This window comes from Sinocyclocheilus rhinocerous, unplaced genomic scaffold (genome assembly GCF_001515625.1).
Source record: "Sinocyclocheilus rhinocerous isolate Xijiao unplaced genomic scaffold, SAMN03320098_v1.1 scaffold1339, whole genome shotgun sequence".
Lineage (NCBI taxonomy): Eukaryota > Metazoa > Chordata > Actinopteri > Cypriniformes > Cyprinidae > Sinocyclocheilus > Sinocyclocheilus rhinocerous.
Genome location: NW_015634830.1, coordinates 711,231 through 730,377, shown reverse-complemented (window position 1 = coordinate 730,377; position 19,147 = coordinate 711,231). Strand labels below are relative to the sequence as shown.

Sequence of the window (19,147 nt, the reverse complement as noted above, 5' to 3'; positions counted from 1 at the left end):
TTTTAAAATCTTTTTTGTAGTTTAAAAAATTGACTGAAATGTAAAAAATACTTTTAATACAATATTATTTTCTTATTATTTTTATTTACAAAATTTTTCTTATTTTTATTATTTGTAGTTAAAATTACTGAAGTTAAAAAATATAATATAAAACTTTTCTTTTATATCTTATTTTAATAATATGACTTAAGTTTTTACTTTTTCGTTTTTGTAATTAAAACAATCACTAAAATGTTAAGTACAATAAAAATTGTAATATATACATTTTAATATATAAAATATTTTTATTTTGCGGTAAAAGAATATTAATACTATGACTTGATATTCTTGAGGAGTTTTGTGAGATTCAGGCCTTAGTTCAGCGTCGCTAGACTCCAGAAAGTGTTGGGTCGACCCAAAGCTCTGTGAAAGCAATCTCAGCTCTCAAACAGGCTTAATCAGAAATAAGAGCAGTTCTGCTTGGAAAGCCGCGAGTTTTATGAGAATGTCAAAGTCTGTTGGTAAACAAAAGAGCTATTCAGAGCCCGAGCCTATCGGAGACGCCACCCAAAACCCCCGGAACCCCAACGCAGCCCGGATAAAGTTTCTATGTCCAAAGGGTAAAATGGAAAGGTTTCACACAAAAAGCCTCTCTCATGCAGACTTACGAAACATGGTGTTGAACTGCTGGGGGTTCAGGTTCCACTTGCCCCACGGAGTTTTGTGACCTTTCGACTGGGCGTAGTGGGCGTGGTTAAACTCCGGCTCCGTCCCAAACGAGTCTAGGACCCTCAGCATGCACCTACAACACAAGTTCAACACTTGAGTGGGGGCAAATAACAGCAGCGTACAAGCTAGCTACAAAGTGCTGACGTCTGTACATTAAAAAAAAGCTTATAATAATAATAATAATAAAAATTATTAAATATTTGGATGCTGTATAGTGTTTATGTATATGTCTATACACACACACACACACACACACACACACATGATGGAAAAACACATTTAACTGTCTTGGGGAAAAAACAGTTGAACTTTTTCAAATTTTTTTATGTTTATTTTAAAGAAGAATTACAAAAAAAATGCATTATGCTAAGAACAATAGAAATAATAATAACAATAATAATCATAATCTGCATTTTGGCATTTTTTTCATGACAAGCAAAACTGTTTAGATGAAAAACTTGACTTTTGGTTTTAAAAACATTTGTAGTTTAAAAAAAAATGACAAAAAAAATACTATTGTACAATATTCTTATTTTAATTATGAGTTAAGATTTACTTTAGAATTTTTTGTAAATTACACGACTGAAATAAAATAAAAAAAATTTAAGTACTGTAATACATTTTTCTTACTTTTTTGTGGTGAAATAACCACTAATACAAGAAAAAATAAGTAATAATAACAACAATAATAATCATCATTATAATTACAATTAGTATGCTTATTTTGTTATTTTTTTATGACAATTAAGCACATTTTTCCAATGAAAACTTTACTTTTGATTGATAAATGTGGTACTTTTGAAATTTGTCATTAATAATAATAATAATAACAAGCTGATTTTTTTCATGAACAATTTCCACCGAAAAATGTGGTAATTTTGGTTTTAAAATCTTTTTTGTAGTTTAAAAAATTGACTGAAATGTAAAAAATACTTTTAATACAATATTATTTTCTTATTATTTTTATTTACAAAATTTTTCTTATTTTTCTTATTTGTAGTTAAAATTACTGAAGTTAAAAAATATAATATAAAACTTTTCTTTTATATCTTATTTTAATAATATGACTTAAGTTTTTACTTTTTCGTTTTTGTAATTAAAACAATCACTAAAATGTTAAGTACAATAAAAATTGTAATATATACATTTTAATATATAAAATATTTTTATTTTGCGGTAAAAGAATATTAATACTATGACTTGATATTCTTGAGGAGTTTTGTGTTATTTGTAGTTAAAATTACTGAAGTTAAAAAATATAATATAAAACTTTTCTTTTATATCTTATTTTAATAATATGACTTAAGTTTTTACTTTTTCGTTTTTGTAATTAAAACAATCACTAAAATGTTAAGTACAATAAAAATTGTAATATATACATTTTAATATATAAAATATTTTTATTTTGCGGTAAAAGAATATTAATACTATGACTTGATATTCTTGAGGAGTTTTGTGAGATTCAGGCCTTAGTTCAGCGTCGCTAGACTCCAGAAAGTGTTGGGTCGACCCAAAGCTCTGTGAAAGCAATCTCAGCTCTCAAACAGGCTTAATCAGAAATAAGAGCAGTTCTGCTTGGAAAGCCGCGAGTTTTATGAGAATGTCAAAGTCTGTTGGTAAACAAAAGAGCTATTCAGAGCCCGAGCCTATCGGAGACGCCACCCAAAACCCCCGGAACCCCAACGCAGCCCGGATAAAGTTTCTATGTCCAAAGGGTAAAATGGAAAGGTTTCACACAAAAAGCCTCTCTCATGCAGACTTACGAAACATGGTGTTGAACTGCTGGGGGTTCAGGTTCCACTTGCCCCACGGAGTTTTGTGACCTTTCGACTGGGCGTAGTGGGCGTGGTTAAACTCCGGCTCCGTCCCAAACGAGTCTAGGACCCTCAGCATGCACCTACAACACAAGTTCAACACTTGAGTGGGGGCAAATAACAGCAGCGTACAAGCTAGCTACAAAGTGCTGACGTCTGTACATTAAAAAAAAGCTTATAATAATAATAATAATAAAAATTATTAAATATTTGGATGCTGTATAGTGTTTATGTATATGTCTATACACACACACACACACACACACACACATGATGGAAAAACACATTTAACTGTCTTGGGGAAAAAACAGTTGAACTTTTTCAAATTTTTTTATGTTTATTTTAAAGAAGAATTACAAAAAAAATGCATTATGCTAAGAACAATAGAAATAATAATAACAATAATAATCATAATCTGCATTTTGGCATTTTTTTCATGACAAGCAAAACTGTTTAGATGAAAAACTTGACTTTTGGTTTTAAAAACATTTGTAGTTTAAAAAAAAATGACAAAAAAAATACTATTGTACAATATTCTTATTTTAATTATGAGTTAAGATTTACTTTAGAATTTTTTGTAAATTACACGACTGAAATAAAATAAAAAAAATTTAAGTACTGTAATACATTTTTCTTACTTTTTTGTGGTGAAATAACCACTAATACAAGAAAAAATAAGTAATAATAACAACAATAATAATAATCATCATTATAATTACAATTAGTATGCTTATTTTGTTATTTTTTTATGACAATTAAGCACATTTTTCCAATGAAAACTTTACTTTTGATTGATAAATGTGGTACTTTTGATTTTAAAACATTTTTGTAGGGTTTTTTGTTGTTGTTTTTTTTAATTACTGAAATTAAATTAATAATAATAATACTGTAAATCAATTTTTTTTTTCTTATTTTATTAATATGACTTTAGTTTTACTTTAGAATTGTTGTAGTTTGAAAAATGACTTAAATTAAAACAAAACTATATAATAAACTTTGACAAATCTGTACACATAGAGGTTATAAAATTTGCCATCAAAAACAAGAAACATTCAGATTTATTTATTCAAATTATTGAATACAACTATTCAAATTTTTTAGAAAATAAATCAATTCATTTCATTATTTATTTTCTAGAGAATCTGACAAAGAATCTGACTAAGGCGGTTTCTAACACTACAGGAAGTTATCCTTTAGCAAACAAATGCGTTCGGTTACAGCTAACGGATCATAGCAGGTCAGACGACCCTGATTACTCGAGAAGCCCAATCCTGGCTGGGATTCACACGGCGCGGTGTGGATGGGATCGACCCCGAGGCGAATCTATCTCGGTGTCTGAAGACGGAGATAAAATCAGGAGATCAGGTTCAGACTCATTTCAAACAGCTCAACAGAGCTGAAGAAGGGCACAGCCACGTACGGATGAAATACTTCATACTAGGGGTGTAAATCGGATGGTTTGTCACGATACAATACGATACGATATCGATTCTCATACCCAGCGATACGATATTTGCCGATACCTAAAAAAATTCTACGATACGATTACGATTCGATTCAGGAGTACACAAGCAATAGCAGAAAATAAATACAAAGACACAAGTTCAATAAACAGTGCTTTTCAGGTTTTTCACTTCAGTCTAAAATAAATTTTCAGGTACGCTACAGAAATGTAATAATCAAATGTAAAATAAGTGCATAGTCTTCAATGTATAAATTAAATATAGATTCATCATTTTTGATGTTACAAAGGTTATGTAGTCAGGAGCAGTGAGCACTTGTATTTTTCTTTGACAGCATTAGATTTATTATTAGTTTACTTTCACTTTAAGAACGAAAGCACAGATTTAACTAATGATACACATGTCTTTTCTTTCTCAACTGTTTACGTTAAGACATATGCCTAACCGACTGTGTTTACTAGGATATTCGCCAAAACGCACATGTTGAAGTAATTTTGTCAGTATTTATTCATCCATGCACAAAAAAGCGGAAGAGAGCTCTATTTAGTATTCGCGCGGTGTAGACGCGGCTGTCTGTGTGCGTGCGCGCGCTTCAGATGTGTGCGCAGAAAACTTCTCACACAGCGCTCGACTGTTCAGCAAACAATCCTGAGCGTCTTTTATGCTCACCTTGTGCCTTCGGGCAGTCCTTATATCGAGTCCTGATACGGGAGTTTGAAGGAGAATGCACGCGTTGTCGGTAATGCTTAGACGGACATTATGTGAAAATGTGGACAATGCCAAAATAAAGGTGCCTATTTATACTACAGATATCGATATTTTACGCGTGGCATCGATGCATCGTATCGCCAGACATCGTATCGATGTATCGATCCATACCGATGAATCGTTACACCCCTACTTCATATACTAATCCACAAAATCTGATGTGAACTTACTGATAATGGACCCAGGACGGGCCCAGAGTCTTCTGTGCGCAGAAAACTTCTCACACAGCGCTCGACTGTTCAGCAAACAATCCTGAGCGTCTTTTATGCTCACCTTGTGCCTTCGGGCAGTCCTTATATCGAGTCCTGATACGGGAGTTTGAAGGAGAATGCACGCGTTGTCGGTAATGCTTAGACGGACATTATGTGAAAATGTGGACAGTGCCAAAATAAAGGTGCCTATTTATACTACAGATATCGATATTTTACGCGTGGCATCGATGCATCGTATCGCCAGACATCGTATCGATGTATCGATCCATACCGATGAATCGTTACACCCCTACTTCATATACTAATCCACAAAATCTGATGTGAACTTACTGATAATGGACCCAGGACGGGCCCAGAGTCTTCTTGAACTGAGCCAGACCCACGATGTCTATGTAGATGAGCTCCACAACTTTATCACCCTTTGTGGGGCAGCTGGACTTGTTGCCCATGACCTTCTTCATGATCCTGGAGAGACAGAATTGAATTCAATTGAACTGAACAGAACTGAATTGAGTAGTGAGGACAGAGACGGAGTCAGAGACTCACTCCTTGAGCTCGGCGAGAGACGCTGAGATGCGGATGTCGTGTCCCAGCAGATACAGCGTGGTGATCAGGTCACTCCACTGAACCAGCTCGCCCAGAGGACCTCCGCTGAACGCGTTCTCCGCTATCTTAAAACCAGACTCCTTCGTCAGGAGACCCAGGTGCACCAGGACCTAAGATCAAAATAAAGAAAAAACGATAAATATTATCTTACAGAAATATCATTTTATGTAAGATACAAATTTGATTTGAATTATAATGTAAATAAAACTATTTTAATAATGGTTTAAAATTTACTTTTAATAATTAAAATTTAAATAAAAAACTTTAATTAAAATACATTTAAAAATAATAATGATAATAATGATAATTATAAATATGATTATTATTGTTATTATTATCATCATCATCATCCACAGTTAAGGTTGCCTTGAAATAAGCAACAGAAAATATGGTTCTAATATATAAATATATATATATATTTTTTAAATAAATGAGGGTTATTAATTAAATGATATCCCAATTAAATCATATTATTATATGAATTTTTATATTAGTATTTTTAGAAAATATAAATATAAAATAAAATTGTATTTTTAATATTTTACTTGGAATATAATTCATTATATTAATTAACTGTATTTTATTTTATTGCATAACATGTATTTTCTTTAACAATAATGAAGCTAAATTTAACATCAACATATTAACAAAATATGATTTCATACTTCAATAAAAGCAGAGTATTAAAATATTATGGTTAACTTTGGAAAAATAATATAAAAATACAAAATATAAATAATACTTATTTTTTATTTATTTTAACTATACTTAAAAAAAAAAATCAAACAAACCATTGATTACTACATCAATAAATTATAACAATAATAAACCGTACATGTAATTGAGGGTGTTTTGACATAAGCAACAGTAAATAATGATCTCAAATTTTCTAATAATATTATAAAAAATTTTATAATATATACTAATATATAAATGCTATATAATATATATAGCATACATATATATGCTTATTGATCATTAAATGACTGCGATGGCGCCGCAGACGGCAGCCTCAGTGTTTGGCTCCCAGATCACAGAGACAGTGCAACAACACCCGGACTCTGTTTTAATCATTCTCGGGGACTTTAATAAAGAAAATCTTTCCCGTGAACTGCCAACATACAGACAGCATGTTACATGTCCCACCAGAGACAGTAATATACTGGACCATTGTTACTCCACAATAAAGGATGCATATCGCTCGGTCCCCAGAGCAGCTGTAGGACTCTCTGACCACTGCCTGGTTCATCTTATACCGACTTACAGGCATAAACTTAAATCTGCTAGACCTGTAGTAAAGTCTGTAAAGAGATGGACCAACGAAACAGATTACTGGAAGCTTGTGACACTATAACAAATTCCTTGTATGTGCAAACATACTTGGCAATAAAGCTCTTTCTGATTCTAAATCACAAATCAATATTTTTATAATATAATAATAACATTATATATTTTTAAATGCATTAATAATATATATTAAAAATATAATATAATATTTAAAAAACTGATAAATGTGACTTATTCGAATAATAAATAATGCAAATAAAAGATTAATCGCATAGTATTTTTATTTCATTATTTTCTTTAATATGAATCACTAAATTTTCATTATTAAACTGATGTTCCTGATTAAAACTAAACAAAAGTCTGATTCCATGAAATTTAATGGTTAATATTTGCCTAATAATTGGCAACATGGCCTCTTTCTGGTCTTATATATCAGATATGCTTATTGTGAAGAAGTAAATGGGAAGAGAAGGTTACATTTAGGGTTTAAAAACAAAAATCCTGTGGGTTGCAATATCTTAAATTCTCTGTCATGTCAGAATCTGTATGGCGCAGTCATACATTTTTTATTCACGGCACTTGTTTTAGTATTAATATGTCAAGGGACTCATACGCAGTCACATTTGTGTGGGGGATGAGTATCACTGGAGGATTATGGGTAACCATGACATGCTTTAAGCTTTAAACAACTGAGGTTATTTCAGGCTTGACATCAGGCAATCTCTAGAGAGACGCGTGCGTGCGAGCGGTTTCGAGTCCCGCTGCGCCGGCTGACTGCAGGAGAAAGAGAAAGTCAAGATGCTCTTGGGAAAGTGCGTCTATCTGCATTTGTGTGAATTATTCATTTGGTAAAAGGGCGGGAACACGGGCTGAATTACTAAAGGCCAACACGTTCAGTCAATACTGAGATTCTCACAATTCACCTTTTTGCGCTTGTGGTTGTTGAGGTTTTGTTTGGTGGCGAGGGAGCGGACGGCGCTGACCCACGGCTCCTCCATGCGCTTGATCCGCAGCATCATCCAGCGAAACTCCTCGCGCCGCGACATCACGCGATACAGCTCCTCGAAACTCGTGCGGATCTCCGTCTACGGAAATAAACAAATATAGCATGCTGGTCCATCATGTGAGGCTCCCTCTTTCTGTTTCCTCTCTCTCAAGCTATTAACTCTGAGAAGAACAGTGTGAGAAGATGATCAGAATGGCTTCCACTTTATCTGAGTTCAAGTCATATCTTAAAACACATCTTTTCTCTCTGGCTTTTAACATGTAGTAATATGCGCCTTTGAATTGTTTTAACCTGCTTTTGCTGTCGTATGGATTTTGAATTGTTTTTATTTGTTTTCTGATTTTCTCCTTGTTATATATTATCGTATGTTGTGCAGCACTTTGGTCGGCCTTGTTTCGTGCTTAAATGTGCTCTAGAAATAAAACTGAACTTGAACTTGAACTTGATCAGTGAACGCTGCGGTTAAACCTCAGAAACATCCGCACACTCACAAATCTAAATGATCATCACGTACATCAAAGAAAACTTTTTTTTTTTGTTAAAACAAGGTTTAAATATCTTTTTGATTTTTACTTTTATTCAATAAAATATTAAAAACTATTATTTTTTTATTATTGAAATAGAATTTTAATATTTTGTTACTTTATGGATGTATTTATGGAAGTTTTGTCATATTTTAAATAATTTTAAATAATTTATTATTTTAGGATATGTATTTTTTAAATGTAATTTATTTTTAATTAATATTTAATTATAACTTGTATTCAAATTCATTTTTTATGGATGTATTCATGGAAAGCGCGTTATATTCTGGAGAATATTTATTCATTTATGACTAATAATTGTTTTAATTTATTTTTAATTAAATTTTTATTTTTATTAAATTTATTTTTAAGGATGCAATTATCATGTTCTGAAATTATTTTATCACACAAGTAAAGCAACTCTCTCTCTCTCTTTATATATACATATATAATTTTTATTATCATAATTTATAAATCTATTATATATATTTTAATACATATTAAAACTCAGACTAATCCAACCACTACCCCTAAAGAAAACCTTTTTATTAAATAATTTATAAAATGCAATATTTATATTTATTTTAATAACATTTTCATTTTTGTTTACTTTTTTTATAGATGTATTTATGGAGGCTTTTTAAAGATGGATGTAGGTAGGATGGTTGGTTGGATGTAGGTAGGATGGTTGGATGGATGTATGTAAATAGGATGGTTGGTTGGATGTAGGTAGGATGGATGGATGGATGGATGTAAATAGGATGGTTGGTTGGATGTAGGTAGGATGGTTGGATGGATGTAGGTAGGATGGTTGGATGGATGTAGGTAGGATGGTTGGATGGATGGATGTAGGTAGGATGGTTGGATGGATGGATATAGGTAGGTAGGATGGATGGATGGATAGATAGATAGATAATTATTATTATTAAAACATGTATTATTTATCCATTATTTTATTTATATATAATGAATATTATTTATTTTATAATATTATTTCATATATTTTATGGACATTTTATCATATTTAACCAAACCATAGCTGACCTGTGTATTCCTGTCGGCTTCATCAGCATTATTCTTGATCCTCCATGGCAGGCGAGGGCACCAGTTTTCAACCTAACACAAGCAAAAACAGTGAGCTAATGATCAGATGTAAACCGGCAGAGCGTGGAAACAGATCTTGTTGACATACTGGACCCCATTTCTCTGAGTAGCCTTGCAGATTTACATATCAGTCAGCTCATTTAACCACCTGATCAAGATTTAAATTACACATCGGCTGCTAAAGAGAATGAGACCGTTGATATGGAAATGTATGCATGTCATCATGGCAATGCTGTACATGCAGCTCTGCAGCTATGGATTTTAGATAATACCTCACACACACTAAAACACACACACACACACACACTCTCTAAAACACAAGACAGTCATTAATTTAACTGACTGTTCCACAAAATTTCATTCGGATGTCATTAAACACAAAATTAATTACAATTTTTACGATTTTGTCACATTTCACGCATCACATCTTTTGTGTTTTACAGAGTATCATGTGTTTACTGTGGCACTGGGAGCAATTCACATAGCCATACTTCCTGTATGCCGAAACCACACTCAGCTAATAACGTTAAGGCCATTTTAATGAGGTTTACTGGACATGAATCCATATCATTTACAGTGTCTTAAAGGAATAGTTCACCCAAAAATGAAAATTTGCTGAAAATGTTTTCACCCTCAGGCCATTCAAGATGTAGATGATTTTGTTCCTTCCTTCAGAACAGATTTGGAGAAATTCAGCGTTGCATCACTTGCTCACCAATGGATCCTCTGCAGTGAATGGGTGCCGTCAGAATGAGTCCAAACAGCTGATAAAAACATCACAATAATCCACAAGTAATCCACACCACTCCAGTCCATCAGTTAATGTCTTTAAAAGCAGAAAGCTGTGTGTTTGTAAGAAACTAATCCATCATTTAGGCGTTTTTAACGTCCAACCGTCGTTTTTTGCCAAAATACAAGTACATAATCCATAATAATAACACTTCCTCCAGAGAAAAAGTACATCCCCTATTGTCCTCTCACATCAAATCCAACAACTTATTTGTAAACGGAGCTTGATCTGTGCAGATTTCTCTACTGATTCAGACAAGACAACTTTTTCATTGGAGGAAGCAATATTATGCAAAGAGGACTCGTATTTTAGCTGGAAGTGACAATTCGAAATTAATCTTAATCTTAATGATGGGTTAGTTTCTTACAAACATGCAGCTTTTCACTTCACAAGACATTAACTGATGGACTGGAGTGGAGTGGATTACTTGTGGATTATTGTGATGTTTTTATCAGCTGTCTAGACTCTGACGGCACCCATTCACAGAGGATTCATTGGTGAGCAAGTGATGCAATGCTAAATTTCTACAACTCCGTTCTGATGAAGGAACAAACTCATCTACATCTTGGATGGCCTGAGGGTGAAAACATTTTCAGCAAATTTTCATTTTTGGGTGAACTATTCCTTTAAAGTACCAACTAAATATCATAGTGCATGAATATGGAAACCGTCTAGCCTCATGGTTTATGTCAATGCACCATGGTACCGCCACATACTTCCTCTGTAAGTTCGAGAGAATCGAACCTGCATTTTGTGGGCTACCAGCCCAGATTCATAACCATTAGGCCAATGTTTCGGTCACATCTCACCTCACTCAGATAAATGAAGAATGAACAGGTGGATCCGTCCACTCCGTAGTTGCCGTAGCAGGGGTCCGAACGCCACATGTCCTTCATCCACTGTAGAGGAGGAAACAACAACATGTGGGTTTAGATCAGATAAGAACAAATCTAATGCTACAAACGAACCTCAGTGGTTTTGTAAAACTCCCAAGTATACAAAATCCACAGTCGATCTGATAAGCAGTCGTGCAGGAAGTTGCGTGTCAAGTTTGCAGTTTTATTTCCTGTCAAAGTTTTTCCAGGATATTTCTGAAGTTCTTAGATCAGCCTGACCTTCAGAAAAAAAGCATTGGTTTCCTCTTCCTGTATCCAATATCTTCTCCCAGTGAGACTCTCAGACGCTTCAGATCACACTCATCGATCGGGCTTTCTGAGTAAGATGCCGTCTGTGCGTTTTTAATGAGTCAGCACTTGAGAAGAAAAAGCTCGATTCGTATGAAGATAATACATTTTATAAAGTCTACATTTAAAAAAAAGTAGAAAATATTCAATCGTATTGTGCTTAATTTGCATATGTCTGCATATTTACATTTGTTTTGGTGCATAAAGAACCAAACTAATCAAATTAATTACAGAAAGTTGATTGAACAAGAGTTTTGTCCCTAAACTATATTAATTTTACTAATTAATTTGATTCACTATCCAACCACTTCATTTAAAATATATATTTTTTTTAATGTGGAATATATTTAAAGTTTTATTAAATAATTAATTAAATTATGAAATGCATTTTTTAATTGTATTTATTTTTCATTAAAATTAAATGTTTAATATATTTTATGGATGTACTTATAGACACTTTATCATATTAAGGCTACTATTTTATCCCCAAACTATTGTAATTTATTAATTTCACAAAATGTATCTATTTTATTTATTTTTAACTAAAATCAGTGGTGGACAGTAACGAAGTAGTTTAATTTCGTTACTGTACTTAAGTACATTTTTCAAGTATCTGTACTTTACTGGAGTAGTTTTATTTTGAGTAACTTTTACTTCACTACATTCCAAAGCATAAGAAAATAAAGTCCTAATATTTTTTTTCAACCACCTAGATAGATTACATCTGAGGGAAAAAGAAAGAATGTGATGTTCAGAACATGGTAACTACAGTAATTATCAAAGTGGGAAGTGATGCCCTCTGGGGGCATTTGGCCAGGGGTATTTTTTCACCACAGTCAAGGTTTGAGAAGAAAAAAATCATGATGAAAATCTAATTATATTTTCCTTATTATATTCATTTTTACTTATTGGTTATTTTGGGAAAATCCCAGGTATTTTGAGCAGTAGGATTATAAAAAAATATATGCTAATATAAAATTAAATGATAAAAGTAGCCTATATAAAACTGCAAAATAAACATTCATCTATCAGTACTTTTTACTTAAGTACATAAAAAAATCAAGTACTTTTGTACTTTCACTCGAGTAAAATTGAAAACTGAGTACTTTTACTTTTACTGGAGTAATATTTTATAATACGGATCTGTACTTTTACTCAAGTACTTGATTTGTGTACTTCGTCCACCACTGACTAAAATGTAATTTATTTGTAATGGATATATTTATGCAAGTCATATCACATTTCGGAGAAAATTGTGTCCCCAAACTATAGTAATTTAATTTTAATCACTACAGATTATCCAAACACTACTCATAAAAGGAAACCTTTTTTAAAAAATAAAGAAATACATTTTGATTAAATAATTGATTAATTTATAAAAAAAAAAATATTTTTACATTTATTTTTTAAATACAAATATTTAATTTTTTATTTATTTTATTTTATTTGTTTTTATGGATGTACTTTTGGAAGGAGATTATTTTATCCCAAACTATAATAATTGTATGTATATATATATATATATATATATATATATTTATATATAAATCTTAATCACTACAGACAAATTAAACCACTACTCCTAAAAGAAAACCTTTTTTTCAAAAATGTTTAGAAATAATTTTTGAATTTTAAAACTCTTTTTGTGCATGAATAGCCAAACAAATCAAATTTAAAAGACAGAAAGTTGATTAAATAAGAATTGAACAAATGGTTTTATCATATGATTTGCAAAGAAAAGGTGTAATTTGGCTAAAACCTGACATGTCGACCTTCAAACTAATCCTTTAAAAGCACATTATCTTAATCACAGCCTCTTTTGTTAGATTTTGGTTTGCGCTTTGGTTTAATGGATAAACAACAGTTTGGAGACGTTCTAAGCCTCCAGACTAAAGTCAAACCACTCAGTCAGGCTGCTCTCACTGTTACTGTTGTCACATTTTGGTTTTAATTCTGCACGATTTTAAGAGGCTTTCCATATTGCAGCAATTTCCATGAGCGCTACACGAAAGGACCCGTGATTATTGAGACGAGGCCAGGCTCAGGTCTGATCTGACTGAAAAGACCGACCAGTTTTGGTGCGCTCTGCTTGATGTTAAACCCCACGTAATTTCCCCCGTCTGGCTGCTACATCAATGGGCTGTAAAAATCCAGACGGACTCGTTCTGAGTATCAGGTGAGCTCATTAAGGAAAGCGGCATTCCAGGAAGGAAAAAGCATCATCACATGGTAAAACTTCATTCGGAATTCTTTAAATGATTTGAAAAATCTGAAACTTCTGGGAGGTTAAGCCACGTGACAAAACACTTCAGCCACGTGAACACAAAAACACTTCAGACTAAGAAGTGACATTACAGAAAAATGCATTTTAAATTAAAATGATACATTATTGTTTATATTTATATATTAAAATAGATAATGTTATAATTTATTGCAAATTTTATACAAGTACTCTGCTCATAAATAACGCAAAAGCAGTTAAAAAGCTTTCAAATATGTCTCAAAACGAATCAATATCTCACTGTCTGTAAGGGGAACGTCCTGCAGAGTGTCTTTAATTAAAAAAAATCTATCTGTCTGGATTCAGGATGGAAATGGTTTGATGAGAAGCCATCATAGGACAGCGGCAGCCCAAAGTAATTAAAGAGTGACTCTAACAAGTCTCAGAGCGAGAAGCTTTCCTCAGAGAGCTGGATCAGAGGCTGCGAGAAACACTTACATTCAACTTCCCTTCACAATGCGGAAACCCGTCAAGCGAGGGTAGTTCACATTTCTCCTGCGCTCCGTTCAGCAAGTCTGCACACACAGAGAGAAAGAGAGTAGAGAACATCATTAGCACACAACAGTTCCAAATCAACACATTTCACAGCTGAAAATCAACAAGATTGTTTGGCACGCGGGTATCCGCCTGGAAGATCAATACCATCCAATTATCGCACAATGCACTCTCAAATTAACTCGCTAACACAATATTAGGTGCAAAAGTCACATTGTGATTACTAAGCATTCAAATTGTCTCTAATAACTTATGTCGCCTCATTTGAACTGATGAAAAACATCTGAAGGATGTAGAAAACAAACTCAGGAAAAAACAAGACCTGTTTAACCCATGGAAAACTAAATGTTAACCAAGTTAAAAAATAAAACCACACCATACCTACAATGCATTTTTAAAAGCAATTAAGCAAATTCTGATTGGTTTTAGACATTTTTAAGATAACTAGCTCTTGTTTATTAATGTAAACAATAAACTTGTAGTGCAAAATATACTGCTAACTCCCCTTCAGACTGAATACTTCACAATCACAACCCAAAATCAACACGCTTTTTCAGCACATGGGCACTCAGCCAGAGAAAGAGATCAATAATGCAGTTTACACGGCAAATTAACACAGTGTGAAATTAACACTAGGACCGAACACCCACATCTTGCCAAGTGCATTCAAACGGTCTTCAAAGACGTTCTGTTGCCGCTTTGCACTCCAGAAAAAAAAAAACAATGAATGCAAATAAATCTGACTTAAGATGGGTAAAACTTCACAAACTTATCCTGTGTATAATGCATAAGAATGCATCAATGTTTTGAGCAAAAATGTCTACTATTGAGGTTAATAAAATCAGGACTTTGTTACCAATAGTTGTTCTTTGCCTTTTTTTTTTACTAGAAACGCTTTACTGGTCGGATAAAGCAAGCACTTTAAGTAACAACAAAGGGTTGTTAAAAAATAAAACAACAAACAAACAAACAAACAAAAAATCAATGATATATAAAGAACAACTTAATGTCGATAACTAAAGAATGTAAAAAAAGACGTTAAGAAAGTAAAAAAGCAAAGAGGTTTGCAGTCAAAATTACTTTTTCAATATTTCAACTTTACTTCAAATAAGTTACTGTTTGTAAGGTTCAAAACATAACGCATTAAATGAACCACTGTCAGACAGGGAAAAAATTGTAAACTTAAGCGGTTTCGTAAGTTTTGCGTCTTTTGAACATCTAAGTCTTTTGAACTTGTTTTATTTAAATATCTAATTTTAAGGGTAATGAGATTGTTTAAACTAATACAATTTAGATTTTTTTATGATAGTTACCTTTTTGTTTATTGATTGTTTTTCATTTATGAGACTTCTACGAACTTTACTGTTCAAAGACAGGTTCAAAAATGTATTTCCTGACTGTTTTTGTGGTCGCAATAAGAATTCAAGCCGTTATCTAATATATCCAAACGTTGCATTTTGTTTATCATATATATATATATACATACATATATATATATATAAATAAACTTCTGGCCGAAGAAAATGATGGTACAGCTTTATACTTTGAGCTTTAACTTCTAACTGCCCTTTAGGGGCAAACAAAAACATTCTGACCCAGCTTTTTCCTTTCTCTCTAACACAGTTTCTGTCGAGCCATCAAATTCCGCAATCTCCTTCCTTCTGTGAAACTTTAGTCAACACATATGTCATGAAAGAACCTTGGACCATGAATGTACTATTTGCAGATTCAAAAGAAAACTAATCATTGGGGATGTGAAGTAGGCACACATAATCTACTGTGCTAGCAAATGTATCACTTTTCCAATGCAAGACGAACCCTGATCTGAGTGCACTTTTACACTTTTACAGACGCTTTCATCTCAGGCAATTTACAGTAGTCGCTTGGGTGTTCCCGGGAGTAAAGAGCTCTGTTCAAGGGCACAGTGGAGATAAGCAATCTCAGTGACTCAGTGACTCAAGCCAAGCATTGTAGAATATCAAGTGCAACGCTGACACAAGTATATGACATCATCCTGCAGAGATGCCACTTGTCAGGCATACATATAAACATGTTATACATAACGATCTTTTCGGTTAAAACAACTATTTGTTTCAGTGAATTTAACAGGTATTTGAGAGGTTAAAGTTAGGTTAGGTCATAATATCATAACTTCAAGAGATACACAGTGACTTGTTTAATTTGGCTGGAAGTCATAGGATTCTAGTGTTCGACTTGACATCTAAAGATTAAATTCTCCCATCTGTATTAGCTATAAAATCCCTGAAGAGATTAACCGGATCCATAGACCGGGATGTCAGGAGGAGATTCTTAAAGATTGCAGCTCAATCAAAAGCCATTGTTTTCGCAGGAAATGGGCCAAAACAGAGCAGATGTAAGAAGGAAGTGGAGTCGAATTGAGACTAGATGAGACAAAATGAGAGAAAACAAGATGAGGGTAGTGCAAACGAGATGAGAGGGGAAAGAAGATGAGAGAACAGGAGACAAGGTAAGACGAGACAATATGAAGGAGGGGACGGGGAGAAGTGGGGAGACAAAATAAGAGATGATGAAGGGATGACAAAGATGAAGGGAGACAAAATGAAAGGAAACAATATAAGATAGGAGATGAGATGAGATGAGATGAGATGAGATGAGACGAGACGAGACGAGACGAGATGAAAGGAGAGAAGAAGAACCCAGGTGAGGTGAGATGAGACATGATGAAAAAAAAGACATGAGATGAGATGTGATGAAAGGAAACAAGGTGAGGTGAAACACGATGAAAGCAAAAGACACTAGATGAAAAGTGACTAAATTAAATGAGATGAGATGAGACAAGATTAGATGAAAGGAGAGAAGAGGAACCCAGGTGAGGGGAGATGAAACACAATGAAAGGAAAATACACTAGGTGAGATGAGACGAGATGAGATGATAAAAGATGAGATGAAAGGAAACAAGGTGAGGTTAGATGAGACACAATGAAAGGAAAAGACACCAGGTGAGACAAAACGAGATTAAACAAGATGAGATGAGACAAAATGAGATTAAAGGAGAGAAGAGGAACCCAGGTGAGGTGAGATGAGACATGATGAAAGAAAAAGACACGAGATGAGATGAGATGAGATGAAAGGAAACAAGGTGAGGTGAGACACGATGAAAGGAAAAGACACTAGATGAGACAAGATTAAACTAGATGAGATGAGACAAGATGAGATGAAAGGTGAGAAGAGGAACCCAGGTGAGGTGAGATGAGACACAATGAGAAGAAAAGAGTGAGACGAGATGAAATGAAATTAGACAATGTTAAAAAGACGAGAGATGAGATGAAAGGAAACAAGATGAGGTGAAACACGATGAAAGGAAAAGACACTAGGTGAGACGAGACGAGATGAGATTAAACAAGATGAGATGAGACAAAATGAGATGAAAGGTGAGGAACCCAGGTGAGGTGAGGTGAGATGAGACACAATGAAAGGAAAAGACACTAGGTGAGACGAGACGAGATGAGATTAAACAAGATGAGATGAGACAAAATGAGATGAAAGGTGAGGAACCCAGGTGAGGTGAGGTGAGATGAGACACAATGAAAGGAAAAGACACTAGGTGAGACGAGACGAGATGAGATTAAACAAGATGAGATGAGACAAAATGAGATGAAAGGTGAGGAACCCAGGTGAGGTGAGGTGAGATGAGACACAATGAAAGGAAAAGACACTAGGTGAGACGAGACGAGATGAGATTAAACAAGATGAGATGAGACAAAATGAGATGAAAGGTGAGGAACCCAGGTGAGGTGAGGTGAGATGAGACACAATGAAAGGAAAAGACACTAGGTGAGACGAGACGAGATGAGATTAAACAAGATGAGATGAGACAAAATGAGATGAAAGGTGAGGAACCCAGGTGAGGTGAGGTGAGATGAGACACAATGAAAGGAAAAGACACTAGGTGAGACGAGACGAGATGAGATTAAACAAGATGAGATGAGACAAAATGAGATGAAAGGTGAGGAACCCAGGTGAGGTGAGGTGAGATGAGACACAATGAAAGGAAAAGACACTAGGTGAGACGAGACGAGATGAGATTAAACAAGATGAGATGAGACAAAATGAGATGAAAGGAGAAAAGAGGAACCCAGGTGAGGTGAGATGAGGTACGATGAAAGGAAAAGACACGAGATGAGATGACATGAGATGAGATGAAATGAAACAAGGTGAGGTGAGACACAATGAAAGGAAGACACTAGATGAGACCAGATTAAACTAGATGAGATGAGACAAGATGAGATGAAAGGTGAGAAGAGGAACCCAGGTGAGGTGAGATGAAACACAATGAAAGGAAAAGACTCTAGGTGAGACGAGATGAGACGAGACAAGGTTAAACAAGATGAGATGAGACAAAATGAGATGAAAGGAGAGAAGAGGAACCCAGGTGAGGTGAGATGAGGCACGATGAAAGAAAAAGACACGATATGAGATGAGATGAGATGAGATGAAAGGAAACAAGGTGAGGTGAGACACGATGAAAGGAAAAGACGCTAGATGAGACAAGATTAAACTAGATGAGATGAGACAAAATGAGATGAAAGGAGAGAAAAGGAACCCAGGTGTGGTGAGATGAGGCACGATGAAAGAGAAATAAATGAGATCGAGATGAAAGGAAACAAGGTGAGGTGAGACACGATGAAAGGAAAAGACTCTAGGTGAGACGAAATGAGACGAGACAAGGTTAAACAAGATGAGATGAGACAAAATGAGATGAAAGGAGAGAAAAGGAACCCAGGTGAGGTGAGATGAGGCACGATGAAAGAAAAAGACATGAGATGAGATGACATGAGATGAGATGAAATGAAACAAGGTGAGACACGATGAAAGGAAAAGACACTAGATGAGACAAGATTAAACTAGATGAGATGAGACAAG

The 19,147-nt window shown here is 34.0% G+C and overlaps 1 protein-coding gene across 1 annotated transcript in view; it reads right to left on the bottom strand.

Annotated features, from left to right (window-relative positions):
- LOC107745986 (alpha-1,6-mannosylglycoprotein 6-beta-N-acetylglucosaminyltransferase A-like) overlaps window positions 1–19,147 on the bottom strand; it is a 77,605-nt gene that overhangs the window by 17,342 nt on the left and 41,116 nt on the right. Inside the window, exons 4-10 of the mRNA XM_016560018.1 lie at window positions 14,186–14,262; window positions 11,092–11,181; window positions 9,433–9,504; window positions 7,782–7,943; window positions 5,512–5,681; window positions 5,296–5,430; window positions 2,472–2,605 (exon numbers count right to left, since the gene is read on the bottom strand). Coding sequence (XP_016415504.1) covers window positions 2,472–2,605; window positions 5,296–5,430; window positions 5,512–5,681; window positions 7,782–7,943; window positions 9,433–9,504; window positions 11,092–11,181; window positions 14,186–14,262 — 840 coding nt within the window. The remainder of the gene's footprint in view (window positions 1–2,471; window positions 2,606–5,295; window positions 5,431–5,511; window positions 5,682–7,781; window positions 7,944–9,432; window positions 9,505–11,091; window positions 11,182–14,185; window positions 14,263–19,147) is intronic.